Genomic DNA, 17,076 nt, shown 5'->3' with positions numbered 1-17,076 from the left:
AGTGTTAGTCTTACCATTCTATTATCTCTTGTCATAATATTGTAACAACACTGAAATATATCTCTTTCTTGTCATGTACACTGTATATGTGTTTTGTACATTTTTGAAGATAGATGCATAACTATATGATACACTGTACACATGTACATTGTATAGTTTTGTTCAAAAGGGTATTAGACTATGAAAAATACCAGTAGGTAATATGAGCATAATGAGCATGCTCAGTATAACAATGATTGACGGTTGTTTTTCTTACATTCAACTCATTTTAAGTGAAGGTGAGACCTGTATTAACCTTCATGTATTGAAAGGTTTATGTCTTTTATTTCTCTGTCTAAGCCCATTGCTCACAAGGCAGTAATTTGCCCTGCAAGTGTTCATATTTTTGTGGGACATACCAACAGTAAGAGAATGACACGGTTTGTAAATGGCAGCTGGATAACTGTGAACTGCACTGTACAATGAGATAAAATGCTGTAATTATGTAAAATACCAAAGAATCTATTGCGGCAGCTGATGAGATCACTGTCAGCTTGAATTTATAAATTGCCAGCTGCTTGGATTAGATAAACATGCTGAGAGTCTATGTACTGGTGTGGCTGTTTAATTGATGTTTGATCTTGTTGCATGTGTGAATAGTGACATATTTTATTGAATAAAACATTTATGATTTACCTCTGCCCAAAAGTATCTTCAGCACGTTCTTGTCTTTTTACTTTACGGGGTGACTTCATTGACCTGAGTTTTATTCATGTGTCTGTCTTTGTGTGTGTGTTTTGTTTGCTTGTTTGTTTGTTTTAAGGGAAATGACGATTGTGCCGACCAGTTATGAATCATTAGCATTTCTATGTAAGGTATACATGTTTCTTACCTTTTTGCATGAATTTGATAAAGTAGCTCCAATGTGCAGATGGCATGCTAGGGCCATTTTCACATTATACTGTACATGTAGTATGAATTTTATACATCAAACAAAATCTTTCTACAACAAGAGGAACAGAATAGATTCATTTAATTAAAACATTAGAGCGCATGGCATCGTTACAATTGTAGTACATGTATCTAGGGCATAAAAACTGAATTACAGTTCATTGTGACTTGGTTTACTCAGTCTTTCTTTGAGAAAGAGCCACATTATTTATGACTTCAAAAATCCTGAATTAAGATTCAACTTTGAATTAGCAGCACTTCCAGCTCATCGAGTCGGCTGATTGTGGGTAGTTGGGCCACTTGGCCCTTGTTGGGTAGAGCTCACAGGGGCATGGCGCGCAACAGGCGGGAGAGGGTAGAGGTCCCCTGGCGGAGGTAGGGCCACGCCCTCTAAAGGCGAGTGAGAGACAGCCACCGGAGGAAGCGGCTGTTGCGGGTGGTGGCCATGGAAACCGGGGTATGTAGCACCAGACTTTCCGCCGTATTGATGCATCCCTGATTCTTCCTGGAAGGTAGGTTGGACGGCAGATTGCACTTGGGATGGGCCAACGAATATGACAGTAGGATCTGCGCCAGGTTGGGGGGAATGTCCAGTCATGTGGGCGCCCACGGTCAGGCCGTGCTGTGTATCCGGCTCTGCCTGCCTCTGACTGGCACCCGTTTGCTGGGAAGCTGCACGCCGGTTGTGGGCTCTCACTATAGTAACGACCGAAATGATGCAGATCACCACGAATAGAACCGGAAGCATGTATAGGATGATGTCTCTTTTGAAGCCTGTGATTCAGGAGACAAATATTAAAAAGACCTTCAATTTATCAGGGTATAATATGACATATCAAAATAACCAAATTTGTTAACGAAGCTCAAACTCCAAAGGATGCTTTCGCAATTGTGAGGGCTGACAGAACAAGCTACATCTCAAATCTGACTGGTTGGACCTTATTGTCACATTGATGGCAGATCGGAGGAGTTCTATATCTGCTAGTACGTGTCATGGAATGCACTCACTGGTGAAGATAAGTGCATCGCATCATTGTTTAAGTGGTATAGAGACTCACGGTTGGAATTTGGGTCTGGTTGTTCCGATTTAGCATGGCACGAGACATAAGCTATCTCTCCGCTCTGACAGCCAATGTCGCGGTTTCCTAATCCCGAGTGGCGACAGTCCACCAGTACTGTTTCCCAGCCATCACATTCTATGTCGTTGACCATGATTCCCCAAAGGCTTGCATCCAGATCTACATTTTCCTGTCAATCCAAATACATTTAATGAACGTAGACGTTTGGATTACATTCCAATTCTAATCAAATCTTATTTTCAACTTTGCATTTTTCTGGTACGATTACGGTGCACTCCCGTTACAGTTTATAACCAAATTCCAGTTACAACGAAGAAAAAAAAATCAGGCCATAATATTAGGTCTATCCGCTCATTTGTTGTTGTTGTTCATTTGCTTGCTTATAACAAATTTCAATATTACGAAAGAAAAGAGCCGGTCTCGAGAACTTCGTTATAACGGGAGTCCACTGTACAAAAAAAAAAAAAAAAAAAAAAAGCAACAATGTGTTTCAAAATTTATAAGTTATAATAAATTATATTCATTTCTGGTTAGTTTGTCTATTTTCGTTTGTTACATACTCAAAAAGCTGTATCACTTCGGTGATCCCTCGCATTTATCCCTAAGTTGAATTATCCTTCGGGTTTATGCCAGGTTCAAGTGTGTACGTGTGAGTCACACACAAACACATTGCTATAGCTTCTGACCATTCGAGCATTGACAATTTAGGGTTTCTGGGACGAACACTGAAATAGGGCTTTCTATAGCTCAGTCGGTAGAGCACCGGGCTAGCATCCGTTGGTCTCGGGTTCGAATCCCGATGGAGTCCCATTTTCTTTGCTCAATTTTCCACTAATAAATTATATTCATTTCTGGTCAGTTTTTCTACTTTCGTTTGCTAAAAATTTATAAACGTACAAGTATGAAACTATTTGTTTAGAGTCACTGTATTATTGTAAAGAGAGGCGCACTCAACAGACAGAACAATTTCGTTTTGAAAGGCAGCTTATAAACATATCATTAAGTATGTATAAACAGATTCAGAACGTAAGTTTTACGATCTTTGTAAATCATCCATTATCCCAAATGTTTTAAAGCCGCACGCTAGCTTCAGAGGTGCCTAGAGACGAGAAGAACTCGTGTGCTATCGCGTACCAAGCAATAGTTTGTGCACTGCGCCGCCAAAGATTTGAAGGGTCAATTATGATGTAGATCGATAGTTTGCAAGGATATTTAACTTTCGCTGAGACTTTGTGATTTATTGTCAAATTGCTACTAGCTAACCTGAACTTCTGTACTTCGATGAGTGCAGAGCCATCTATATGTAGGTATGTATCCACTAGGCGGGTGTTGGTTGCGAGAAGCGCCCTCTCAACCCCGACCACGCGACAACTTTAATGTCCATTATTGTGAAGACATACAAGAATTTTGTTTTTGACGTATGATCACTGAGCATACCGCCATGAGTTGGCGTCTTCAGCTCCCCCCTCCCCCCCCCCCCCCCCCCTAGTTGAGAGAAGGTTTTCGCACGTCCTTATGACCAGTTTCCCGAACATCAGAAGAACTCAAGAAATGACATTGATGAAGCGCTTGAAGCCGTTGTCAGTGATTTCCTTGCGTCCGGCCTATTCGACCAAATGGAAGAAGTATAAAAATGCAGAACTTGTATTTTTTTTTTTCATAATGAGATACGCATCTCATTTTATGAAATGAGGTAAGAACCTGCAGTGCTGTCATGTTGCAACGAGTAGGTCCTATTTATGTTTAAATGTTTGCCAATTACTAAGGATGTTCAAAAGTCTGTACGTAGTTTAACTCTGTCAGTACATAATGATCAAAGGCGTATTACATTTGATGCGTAATTGTTTATTCATAGGCATAGTCACTAAACTTTTACTAGTATTTCAACCCTAAGTTCTGCCCAATGCGGGCATTGCAATAGCCTCGAACTGAAAGAGCAGACTATTCCTTAACCCTATATCTGTCACATACGCCGTAGCCAGACTGCTCAGGCATTTTGCAGTGCACAGACACAAGATTGTTGATGGCCATTTCTGATTATTATTATTGACATTAATGTGTCATGTTATACATCATTTGAAAGCTTATGGTCTAAACTTTCATTTTCCATAATAATCTGAGTGAGGGCGCACTTCAATTTTAAGTAGGACGCCCTCTTATGTCACATAATTATCAATGTAGACTTATTTCTACATGTTACCACCTCATTTTTCCACACAACATGAGCTTGCATCACAAAATGGTCTCATAGACGTTGTAGAGAATTTATTCAGCTTTCAGATGGTATGATTTTTTCATCAATAGCATCAGTACTTTTCATTTTGTGAACAAAAGTCTGTGGCAATTACAACCTAGATTTCACACATTTTGTGTAATTTCTGATTTTGTGAGTGATGTTGGCCTGAAAGTAGACAAAGCGTGTGTGTATCTTGTCAAGCTGAAAATATAAATTGAATTGTGCTTTTTCCTTTCAAATTTATATTAATCTTGTCCTATGATAATGCCATAATGATAAGATAATCTAAGGATAAAAAATGTTATTGAAAATATTCAGACGTTGGAGTGTCCATGCATTCCAGTTGATCATATGCTAGTCTACGACTTTCTGCACTTTCCTTATTGAAACAGAATTAACTATTACAGCAGTCATTTTCTTTATGATAAACCTGCATTGAACTGAAGTTTCGCATAGTGACGGTTTCATCATGTAATAATAATAAACAGTCAAACATACCCCAACATCAAGACTGTACAGCTTCAGGCCGCCAGCAGGAAGCTACTGTAACCCTATTGCTCCTTACACCTGCCCCGCTGGCCCCGGCTAACTAGAGACTCATTGCACTGCTGTTAGTGCTGAGTAAACAGTTGCAACTCCTGCACCGAATGTGCAGTGTTCATCTATTCTTCAGATCATTTATGAGGCCGATATTACTGAAACTATACCCCTTCACAGAATTCAGAGATGTTGAAATCCCTAATCTGAATGTTTTCACTTCATGTTTTACTATTTTGACTTAGATAAAATAGATGAAAATTGACCCACGTGTACGATCTTTTCATCGCTCGCGGCGATCTCTATTACAGTCCCACATATACAGATTCGTGTAAGTTCTCCACACATGGCAAAACTGTACACAATACATTGCAGTCTGAATGCAAATGAACATGGGCGGGGCCACCACAATTTCTTGGACTTTGAGAAAGCTTTCCTGATTGGTTAAAGGTGGGGAAGCTTTTTTGACGCTGGAAATAATTTCCTTACACTGTCAGCCAATCACAAATGAGTTTATAGAGTGGTAGTGTCATAGCCTTTGAAGTAATCTGTCAATCAAAATAGGGCCGATAATATCGGCCGAAGCATTTCTATTGCAGTTTTTGGGCCGATTTAATCGGCCCGTGACAGAGATAGGGTTAAAGGCATAATTTACCATTTGAAGATGAAACAAAAACCCGGTATTAGTGCTTCAAAATGGTTCTAAAATGTGAGTTAGGAATAAAAACAACCAATGCAAAAATTTGAATCAGTGTAATCGATGTTATATATTGTTAAATGTACAAAATGTGAACACAATAGTTATGATAAAAATGTGTCCAGACTAAACCGTCTATAGTTATGATTTATGAAGAAAAATAGTGACATCTCCTTATATTTTAGGCTTTGTTGCTAAATATATATATATATATATATATATATATATATATTTATATATATGATAGGAAGTTTTGTGATACAACTGAACTACACGTCATATGCATCAAATGTGATAACTTGAACATTTTTTTCAAATTACTGCTCCCAAAAGTTAACAAGACCTTTAAAATTAAGAAAGAAACAAAAACACAACTCCCTCATCGTACCGCGTGATCGGCATTTGCGCCACCAAAGTCAAGCTGTCTGCAGGCAACATCGGCGTTTGCCATGGACCATCTATCAGCGCACACCGCTCCCCAAATCTCGGCATATTGCATCAAGATAACGCCATCCTGAGGCTGATCGTACAGAGAACTTCGCCAAAAATACTCCGGCGTTTCCAATCGGATTTCTCCGTCGCCTTCCCGAAGATCTGAGAGTGAAGGTAAGGAAACAAAACAGGAATCGACAACTAATCAGAAAATCAAAAGCAGGTCAATTTTGCTGAATATGTGATGGTTGTGCTAAACATGCTGCATTTCACAAAATATGAGGGCAGATCTATCATAATCTAATAGGTATTTAAATTATGGTGCATATTTGAAATCATTTCAACTCACGAGTGGAACATATCAAAGCGAAAGGCTATCATGAAACATGAAGCAATATTATTCGCCTACCCTCGGTACGTCCCCTGATGAGTTCGTCATGACATGCTACTGTGGCCAACTCGTTGCTGTGGCAGGTGATATCATTTCCGTCTGGAGACCACATGTGCTGGCATTCTAGGAGTCTGGGCTCCCATCCTTCGCACTGGACATCGCTGACAGTGATCGTCCACATGCTAGCGTCGGATTCGATATCGTCCTGGCAGTGTCGCGAAGAAAAAATAATCACCTACGTTAACTTGGATTAACACGTCAGAATCCAGCTTCAAACAGCATCTAATAAAAGGTACAAAATTACGTTCACCACGGTCAACATGTGGTACAGTACATTGGTTAACTCGTTAAACTAAGATGAAGACCAGATTACATGAAACTATTTCTAAATGGACCCAGAAGGGTTTCCCCCCAGTAAAAACGTCTACTACGGAGAAAAAAACGTCTCTTGGAATCAACTTTGGCTAATGGTATTTATAGGGTGAATATTATGAGGGTAGTTGTCTAAAACGCAGGGTAGTTTGTTGTCGTGCATTGTTGACATACGGGAATGAACCCAGAATCAGAGGCGCCATGGAATCCCAGCTCCCTGCAGACGACATCTGAATTCTCCTGCGACCAGGTATCAGAGCAAACCCCGCCCCAAGACGGACCCAAGAATGCAAAGACAGCTCCGGCGTATGGCCGCACCCACTCATATTGCCGGACGGAAGGTAGCAACACTATGTAGCCAATATCTGTATTGCTGTTGGTGACAGTACCTGTTGTGGCGTGAGGGTAAAAAAAAAAGAAGAAGAAACACATGTTTAGGCAAACGGGACACGCGATAATACTGATTTATAATTTAGACGGTTAAAACCGTATGTCAATAATACAGTGTATCTGTGCATTAAGGTTGACTGTATCTCGAAACATACTTTGAATAGATTTCTACTTCACGCTAACTGCGAGAGATTTTCTGCAGCAAAAAGAAAAAAAAAAGATACACACGTCACTTATAACAACATTAATAAGCAATCATGTTAAAATTAAATAGATGTCGTCTTTGGCGTTTCCATGAGTCTGTTCACTGTTGAACTTGAGGTATAAATCGATGGCTTTGGTTGGCATACCTTCTCGTAAACACACGACCCCAGCATCCTCGCTGTGCGAGCAGTCATGGACGAATATTCCGTTGTGGTGGCAATCAAATATGTCTTCATTCGCCTCCACGCAGTATACGTTATCCAAAAGAATCTGGCCCGAGCCGGAACCGAATCGTGCCCAACCCGGTGCTTCCTCCGCACCGGGAAATCCCAGCATGCGGCACACCACGCCGGCATCGACGAGGTCCCATCCGTCATCGCAGATGGTGTTCCACGTGCCGTTATAGTAGAGTTCGACCGTACCCTGATAATCTGAAGAATCACCGCTCAGCCGAACTAAATATAAATGAAATGATATTCTTCTTTCATTGTCGTGTTTGTTTGTTCGTTTAAATATTTTTTTAATGAATGGGAAGAACATGATCTATAGGTGCCTTCATTAATCAAACCCGCACCAATTGAAAATGAATGTTCCAGCGAACTACATAGGTATAGGAAGAGCATATGCTAACTAGATAAATACGTTTCAATGACAACGTAAACTTTGGTTTTGAATTCAAGATTGCTTTGATTAGAAAAGATGCCGATCAAACTTGAATTACCCAATTACATAGATAAAAGATGACTTGCGAAGTAATGAACAATGAACTTATACTGGTCTGTTCCGGTATCTGTCGACAGTGAAAACAATCATCGCGGCAGTGCCCTCCTTTTCTTTGGTAAAAAAATCTTGACAAGATATAATGTATTATATTTTAGGAGAGCAAATGTATAGACTGACTTTTCTGCACATTTACACCCTACCCAGTAACTCTCAGTATTAAGAGGGTTGAGCGAAAGTGTTCTAGAGCCACCAAACCACCAGAATCGTTCTCATTTTGAAACCAGCGAAGGTACCAGTTAAGAGAATAGAACTTGCCTTTCCTCTCACACACAACTGACGCGTCCTCTGAGTGCTGACAGTCATGTTGGTAAAGTCCTGCATGAAAACAGGACAAAAGGGTCGCTTCGGTACCATAACAGCTGATTTCATCGAGTAGGATGTTTCCGGATCCGGGACCAAAGTGTGCGCCTGAGAGCGCCATCTCTGCCCCAGGAAAGCCCAACATCCGGCATACAACGTCGGCGTCGATGTCGTCCCAGCTATCGTCACACACCGTGCTCCACGTGCCGTCGTGGAGGATCTCGACTCGACCTTCGCGGTCACTGCCTCCGTCTGCAAGCCGCACCTCTGGTTCGAGTGCAGGTGGCGTTGTTCCTATCAAAAGTAAAAGAGAGTGGCTATTATCAACAGTCTTGTTATATACTAGGGTTTCAGGTTTGTTGTCATAATTATCAAACTTGGCTAGAAAAATGATACAAATGAAAAAGTGGTGTGTCGTACATATTTTACCATCGGAAGGATTGAAACAAGGTTCATTACGAGGATACCTTTTTTTTCACAAAGAAGTTCTATTCACTTTTCACCATTTAGGTACAAGTCAATGTCGCATTGAATGATACATAAAACAGATACTAGTAGTACAAATTGACAGGCAGCTACACACAATGTAAAAAAATATGAATACGATTACTGTTAATACTGGGTACAAAACCCTTAGTTGTTGTTGTTTTTCCGGAAACACATGTATATCGAGCTAATTTCTTCACTTGCTTTAAAAATTGACAAAAATTGGCAAGAAAAATCTAATGATATCTTCTTTTTTATTTCTGGCAGAAAATATAAGATACTTATGCATACAAATAAATCTCATGATAACACGATATGTTTTTTGTAGAAGCAGGGAGGTGAGATACCTCCCTGGTAGAAGCAAGTATGAAAGTACTTCAGGTAATTGTGAGTTTGATTCTGTCGACGAGGATACCTGTAAATGTACACACGACACCAGCATCTTCGCTGTGTACACAGTTATGGATGTAAAACCCGTTGTGGTAGCAGTCAAAGATATCCTCATCGTATGATAGACAGTCCACGTTATCGAGGAGAATCCGTCCCGATCCATGGCCAAATCGTGCTAGTCCTGGCGCTTCATCGGCACCGGGAAATCCCAGCATGCGACACACCACGTTGGCATCGGCGAGGTCCCAGGAATCATCGCAGACCGAATTCCACTCGCCGTTGTAGTAGAGTTCGACCGTACCCTGATAATATGAACCTCCACTCAGGCGCACTAAGAAGTAGATACAAGAGACGAAACGTCGCGTGCAACTTAATTGGTGCATAGAAATTATGAAGGTATAGTGTACGAAATGCTGAGCATTCTACAAGATTCTCAAGGCTCCGGAAAGCAAGGGTACTGAGACTTTGATAGCTTGTGAAATGTCACAACAAACTCAGAGAGCAGTCTTGCCCGGTTTAACGTATGAACATTTATAAACCTTCATTAGAGTGTTTCTACAAATCCCACGAGCAAAAACCAAAGCTTTCGAACGTACATTGGCATGCTGGATCTGTATGCAACGCTCTACCAAAACAACTCCGCCTATGTGATTCAGAAAAAATGTTTAGAAGGAAACTAAAGACTGAACTGTTTCAATTGTATAATGTTGTTCCTATACTTTGTGAATGTTGTATGTTGATGTATGTACAGCGCTTTGATCAGGTCCTGTAAAAGCGCTCAATAAGAAATAGTTATTATTATTATCATTATTATTCCGTGAAAGTCAATTTGATGGCCTCATGATATTTCCCTTCCCATGAAATCAACAGCATGGGCAAACTTGACTGTGATTCAGCCAGTACATGAGATACTTGAATCATAACCGTTTTTGTATCAGCTTCTGCGCTCTTCACTTCAGTGCACTACCGTTGATAACGAACGCAGTTATAACGAAATTTTTGCTATAACATAGAGTAAAAATTCAGGTCCCGAAATTACCATCAATAAAGTCAGTGACGCAAACTTCGCTGATGATACAGTGAACACGATTACAGCGAAATTCTCGTTTAACGAAGTCAATTCTAATCGACATTGATAATGAAAGACTATGAGAAACGGGTGCTACGGCACAAATTGTCGCCCGGTCACAAATTGTCGCCCCTGCATAAATTGTCCCCTAGCGACAATTTGTGCTGCTTGTGCAGTTCCCAATTTTTCGACCCCGATGGCGACAATTTGTGCTCGCAAAATGGAACGTATAACTGCACAAGTTGTCGTCGACCATTCACTATGAATTGTGTGGCTGGGGTGGTTGCTCCGGTGTTATGCTTGGGTGGGGGGGGGGGGGGGAGGGCTGCATAGTATGTGTTGTGTATGATTTGAAGTAGGTGCGGACCCTAAACAAGCATTCTAATTAAATATTAATCAATCTTTAGTTTGTTTTAGCACAAACGAACAGCCATAGGCACACCGCAAATACATACGTATTTATAAACAAACACTAACAAACAAATCCTCATAATGCATATAAACCACCTCAACACACATGCTTCCATAATATGCAATAACACACACACACACACACACACACACACACGCACGAACGGACATTTAATTATCATGTGCGCGCGCACATACACACTTCCTTGAAACCTCATCGTGACTTTTTACATGGCTTGTTTGCATGGATGTAGCCATATACTGTAAGTTATTTGTTGGTATTTCAATGACTAGGATCTATGTCAAATATGATATTATCCCCAAAATGTGCTTCGAGGGCGGGCAACAATTTGTGCCGTCAGCCCTCAGCACAAATTGTCGCCAGACGACAATATGTGCTAGGGCGCCAATTTGTGCCGTCAGTTCCATGCACAAATTGTCGCTTGTTTCAGGGGTCGACAATTTGTGACGGGACGACAATTTGTGTCGCAACAAACGTGATTCATTATAACGAATTGCGGATCATTTGAAGAAATCGCATAAACGAGCAAACACTTACAGATCCTCTCTTCATGAGAGAACGATTTTTAATTTCAGATTGAATAGAAATCGCCATTTTCGAACTATGATTGGTTAATATGAAGTAAAGTGGCGAGCAGCAAGGAAATACTAGGAAACCAAGGGTACTGTTCGTTATTCCGATAGTTCGAGAGTCCAAAAATGAAATACGGTTCGGTTTTCCGAAGGCTCGTGCTTCCGAAACACAGAAAGTCCATAATAGTATAGATGTCCATTACTGTTGAAATGAAATGAAATAGGTTCATTATTTGAAGTATATGTCTATGGTGTTGTTCCAAAGGTTTGTTAGTCATGAAATGAAATAAGATTCAATATTCAGAAGTATCAAGAGTCCATTACGAAATAAGGTTTGTTAATCCGAAAGTAAAAAAGACACAGATTAAAAACTAACAAACACTTCGAATCTTCGAAAATAATGGAGTATAGAACCTACTTCATTTTCGGATTAATGGTCCATTGAAGTAACGAACCTTATTTAATTAGGAATTACGAACATAATTCAGAGCAAATTCAGAGCAAACCTTTTTTCATTGTCATATAACGATCTTCCGGAATAACGGATGCCATTTGATATTTAAGATAGCGAACTTTTGGAATATTCCTCAACCCTCAATTTTCATACATGCTTTGTCAAACAAAGCACGGAAGCTCAAGTGACCTCTATATGCTCTCGCGAAAATGACTGAAAAAGAAATAAATGAATAAATAAGAAAAATAAAAAAATGAATTTGCAGCAAAAGGAAAAACTACAGAACTGATAAAATGGTACTTATCTAAGTGTCTGGTTTACGTTTACTTGCACAAGAGTATACTGTATTTGTTCGGTTAGAATGAAATCTTGATACAGCGAAAGAAAACTGCCCGTCCTGAGGACTTCATCATAACGGGATTGCACTGATATAAAATGATTAAATCAATCAAAGAAGTAGCAGAATTTATAAATGGCAGAAGTTCATGTAAAAAAGCAAAAAGAAAAAAAAGTTAAAAAAAAAGAAAGAAATGGTCGATTCGGTCTCACCTCTCCTTTGACAGATAACTGACGCGTCGTCTGAGTGGTCACAGTCGTATTGGTGATGTCCTGTATACTCACAGGACAATAGCGTGACTTCATCACCCTGACAACTGACGTCTTCTACAAGGATGTTCCCAGATCCGGGTCCGAAGTAAGCGCCACGGAGAGTCATCACTACCCCTGGGAAGTCTAGCATCCGACATACAACGCCGGCGTCAACGTCGTCCAAGACGTCGTCGCACACTGTGCTCCAAGAGCCGTCGTAGTTGATCTCGACTCGACCTTCGCGGTCACTGCTTCCGTCTGCAAGTCGTACCTCCAACTCGACATCAGCTAGACTAGTATTTCCTTTTAGATTTACGTGACAACAGCACAAAAAAAAAAGAAAAACCGTTTATGTTTAGCATTGAAGAATATCAATAAGGGCATTTTAACATCAGAACATGAGTTCACATGAGCTTCATAAAGGGGGGTTGTTTGAGCAGTTAACATACAAGAGCTTTTACATTTTACAAACTGAAATTCAATGACCTGGTGCACAGTTTTGGTGACATATTTGGAAATATGCAATCAAAAAGTTAAGTGATAATTGTGTTAATTGCCATTTTTTACCTTTTTCAAATGTCAAAAGATGCACTGGATTCTACCGGTATCTATCCCCCTTTTAGGTGTACACATTTAGTAAAATATGTAGGAAAATTTGAATACAAAAACTAAATCATGGTATGTTCCACCACCTGTAACTCTTGTTCAGCGCGTCTGTATCACCCTTTGCCCACCTAATTTTAATACGGAGGTCATTTGGGAGCGAGCGGGTGAGGGTGATATTCCTCTTCCCACTCGAGGGGGCTTTTGCATTTTTAGACTTGAAATTTCACGATATTGTGTACACCTTTACAGGAATATTTTGAAAACTATCACGCAAAAGGTAAAACAACAATGAACATTAAAGGCAATACGAGTGACTAAATACATGCACTTGTATCTGTCACTTTGAGTCTTGTCCCACCAATGCTTCTTCACTGTGTACTACATCTATGGAGGTGGACAGCACTCACCGACAATGACAAAAATGAATGTATGTATTGCGATGTTGTCATGTGTTTCATAAGGAAAACCAGAAGAGAGAAATGCATTTTAGTACAGGAAATAAGCGAAATGAACATTGTTGCCCAACACATTTCATTTCTATTGAATTTTTTAAAATCTCGATAACAAAATGTTTTATCGGATTAAGTGATATTGATTATCATAGGATAGGACCATGAACGCAAGATATTGCTGACGGCTACTCACATACTTACCGGAGCACGTCACACCGGCGCCTCGATCGAAAGAACACTCATCATGTATCAAAAAACCGTTATGTAAGCAGTCTTCGAGACTTTCCTCGCTGCCCAAGCAGTGCACATTGTCCATAATGATGGGACCCTCTCCCTCACCAAACCGGGCCCAATAATGGACCTCCTCTGCCCCTGAGTACCCCAACATCCGACACGCAACCTCACCATCGGCTAGGCCCCACATATCGTCACAGACTGTTCCCCACGTTCCATTGTAGTAAAGTTCGACACGCCCTTCTCTGGCACTGGACCCTCCAACAAGTCGGATTCGGAGAACACTACTCGGCTGTGTTGTGAACGGAAAATCTGCAGAGTGTTAAAATGAATAGGTTGGGCATTTAATAAACCCTTTTAGTAGCTGTTAGCTTTCCCGCTCTTCGGCGTGAGTTTGGATTTTTCCCGCTCTTCCGTGTGAGTTTGAATTTCTCCCAGTCTAGCTATTACAGGGCCTATACTATGTTTGTCGAATCCAGCACTCGGTATTTTCGACAAGGCTAGCACAGAGTTCAAACAGCATCTTTAACCTTGCCCTGCCATAGACCCCTGCCGCAAACAAGGAACGTATTTGCGTTTAATCAGATTCAGAGTCTCACAGTTGGCGGGAGGGGGGGGGGTGGGTCCAGGCTGGAGTTTTAGACCCCTCTAGGCCTATACTATAGTGGTTAAGTTACAAATGGCATTAACTTATCCATTGAAATGATAATGAAAAAGCTCTTACACCTCAATCCCTAATGAAAACGTGATTAGAAATACTACAGTGTACTCCTAAGAATGTAAGATATAGAGTAGACTGTTCTAGACCCTCTATCGATTGTTCGACAGGAGCTTACTTTAGAAATAATGGGAATTCTGCTGAACCAAAATGGACCAAAATCACAGGATATATTTGATAGCTCATTTCCAATCACTGAAGTCGATTTCAACCAAATCGGTCATCGGAAGATGTCGACTTTCATGTCGTCGCTCTAAACAAAATCACTCTTCGTCGGCGATCGCGACTTGTTCCAGTCTACTAACAGTTACGCTGCCTGCACAATCAGAACAATTCAGATCTAGACTTTCTCGTAGACATGAGTATGTGTGTATGTATGTCTGTCTGTCGCTGTCTGTTTGATCTATTAACTGCATAACAGTTAAATGAATGCAACTGATACTTCCACTTAATACTTGATATCGTTATTCAGTCATCCGACTTCAATAAACTTGTCGTATCATTTTGTAAATTATTATTTTTTTCTTGATCCAGGCTACCAGTAGGGCCTACTCGAAAGAGAAGTTGCATAGATCTAGCGTGTTTATAGATCTACTTTTATAGGGTCTAGACCACGCCTTGTCTAACTTCAGTTCAGATTCATGCGGACAACCCGCAATGCTGTACATTGTATCAGTTCACGGGAATCACGGTTTCTAAATTCATGATATTATTCATAAAGACAGCTTACGCCGGCGCCGCGATCGCTCGCGAAGAGCAAACTCGTGAATTCAGCCCCACCGCACCATGTGGCGTTCATCGGTAGATAGATATGGTAAAGCGCAAGCACGGCGGTGCATATAGGTGGGGCTTCCTTCTCATGAATGCGGCCCCACCAAACGGCGTTTACGCGAGATTGATACAGCTGTGGGGCCGATTTCCACAGCATAGCATCTTTCGTCCTCCCTTTCTCCCGTTTTTTTGCTTCGGTCTTCAACTTTTTATTCTCGGCTAATTTAACGGCCAATTTAACCATAAATACAACTCTACCTAACCCTAACCCTAACCCGTAAACCCTATTAAACCCTTTCCTTTACTAGGAGTAGGGGGCCTAGTAGGAAAGGACTTTACCTTGCTTGCTAACGCCAGCTAACGCACGGGTGCACGCGCACTGCGGTGGGGCCTATTTCACGATTTTGCCATATTTTTAATACTAACATTAATGTTAATAACAAAGTATCGGCGTAGACTAGGTATTTCTCTAGGGGTTCTATGCCTAGTAGGGCCTAATACTAATATTCTATGTCTGGCTTTTGCTTGTGACTTGTAAGTTTTGGATGGAAAATTGAAAGTGCACAAACGACAACGTTGTTGGGCATTTATAGATCTAACAACGTTAACATTATTTTTTGTCTTCATTTCTACTCACCAGTTGTCGACTCTGACAAGTAACAGGCGACGAGGAAGAGAAGCAAACGCCAAGGGAACAAAAGGATACTAATACCCATGTTTGTTAACTACGTTTTGTTGAGAAGGTGGAGAAACAGTTGAGTTACAACTAACTTCAGCAGCCTAACGGTTATGGCTATAACAAATAGTGGTGCCGCGGCCCCACTAGCACTCAGGCAAAGTAACCGTATTGATTAGCGTAGCTTACAGTAGCTTCTTGATACTCTTTGCCATACATAGGCGCCTACGTGCACGTATGGAGTATAAGAGCAAAGATCGTACATAGACGAGTGTACGTGTACTCTTTGCTAGTTGAACGTCTGTGCTGTGTATGTAGAGGCCTACGCTACGTACGCACGCACCGCAGGCTGCATACTGTATTTTCAAAGTTTACCACCGGCAAAGAGATTATACCAAAGAGATTATACCTATAGAGTAAGTAGTCACCATACGCGTGCGTACAAATAGTGCGTCCAAAATTGAAGAGGGAGCGCACACTCAGCTCCTGGCAGGTAAGCACTATTTGGGCACCCGTCCCGCTTCATCATGAATATTCATCAGGCAGTAAGATACTGTACTAGTAAATGGCAGAACGCTGGATACGTGCAAAACGTATGGCCGGGAAATGTAAAAATCTCGAAAAATTGCATCAACGGGGAATGTTAAAACGTCTCGCCGGGAGATGGGAAAATGTTCAGTTTTGCCGAGAAATGTAAAAACGCTGCCGGGAAATAGAAAAAATATGTATTTCAACGGTATTACGGATACATGTAGATGATGAATATTCATGATGAAGCGGGACGGGTGCCCAGATAGTGCTTACCCTCCTGGCACTGGATCTAAGTCTACGTTCAAGTCATATCTTCTCATATCATATCTGGAATGATATGTTATTCTTCATTACACATTTTCATTTTCAGAATCACAATGTGGTTAATTGTTTAAATATTAGTTTCTACGATGATATCATATCATTTGAACCATTTGGTAGAGTCCAGACCTCTTTGTTGTTCGCAAAATAAACAATGGGAACTTGGGTGTAGACTAGACAGTACTTGAGCATTATGACGTTTGTTTCGCGTACATTCCCACTCACACCATAAAATCAAACAACATCAGCACCATTATGACGCTTAAACATGACCATTGTGACGTCACAATAAAACAACGCAAAGTCCCTGCGCCGAATATTCAAGTCGAGCGCATTAAACAGTGCGCTGCCACCTACTGATTAATAACTGTACAGGATCCGTGCAATGGCGGCTCCCACAACGCGAAATGGCAGCTCCCTCGCG

The 17,076-nt window shown here is 40.8% G+C and overlaps 1 protein-coding gene across 1 annotated transcript; it reads right to left on the bottom strand.

Moving 5' to 3' along the window:
• Positions 1-1,195: 1,195 nt before the first annotated feature.
• LOC139725658 (scavenger receptor cysteine-rich domain-containing protein DMBT1-like) lies at positions 1,196-15,840 on the bottom strand. The gene is made up of 11 exons (XM_071636751.1): positions 15,762-15,840; positions 13,741-13,947; positions 12,305-12,646; positions 9,253-9,558; positions 8,403-8,645; positions 7,415-7,699; positions 6,849-7,063; positions 6,321-6,507; positions 5,868-6,073; positions 1,989-2,178; positions 1,196-1,704 (listed from the first exon to the last, which is right to left on the bottom strand). The coding sequence occupies exons 1-11, from the start codon at positions 15,838-15,840 to the stop codon at positions 1,196-1,198; spliced, it is 2,769 nt and encodes a 922-aa protein (XP_071492852.1).
• Positions 15,841-17,076: the final 1,236 nt, after the last annotated feature.

The sequence above is a fragment of the Diadema antillarum genome, unplaced genomic scaffold (assembly GCF_040938485.1).
Source record: "Diadema antillarum isolate AM-2024a unplaced genomic scaffold, OU_Dant_1.0 scf00000017, whole genome shotgun sequence".
NCBI lineage: Eukaryota > Metazoa > Echinodermata > Echinoidea > Diadematoida > Diadematidae > Diadema > Diadema antillarum.
Note: the sequence above shows the minus strand (reverse complement) of the source record. Positions and strands in the feature narration are given on the sequence as shown.

Excerpts from the sequence above, each read along its gene's own strand:
- LOC139725658 (XM_071636751.1), bottom strand. The coding sequence starts at position 15,840 with ATGGGTATTAGTATCCTTTTGTTCCCTTGGCGTTTGCTTCTCTTCCTC. Across the intron at positions 7,700-8,402 it reads CGATGAAATCAGCTGTTATG|ATTATCAGGGTACGGTCGAA; the intron begins GTACCGAAGCGA and ends GTGATTCTTCAG. Across the intron at positions 7,064-7,414 it reads GGTCGTGTGTTTACGAGAAG|GTACTGTCACCAACAGCAAT; the intron begins GTATGCCAACCA and ends ACGCCACAACAG.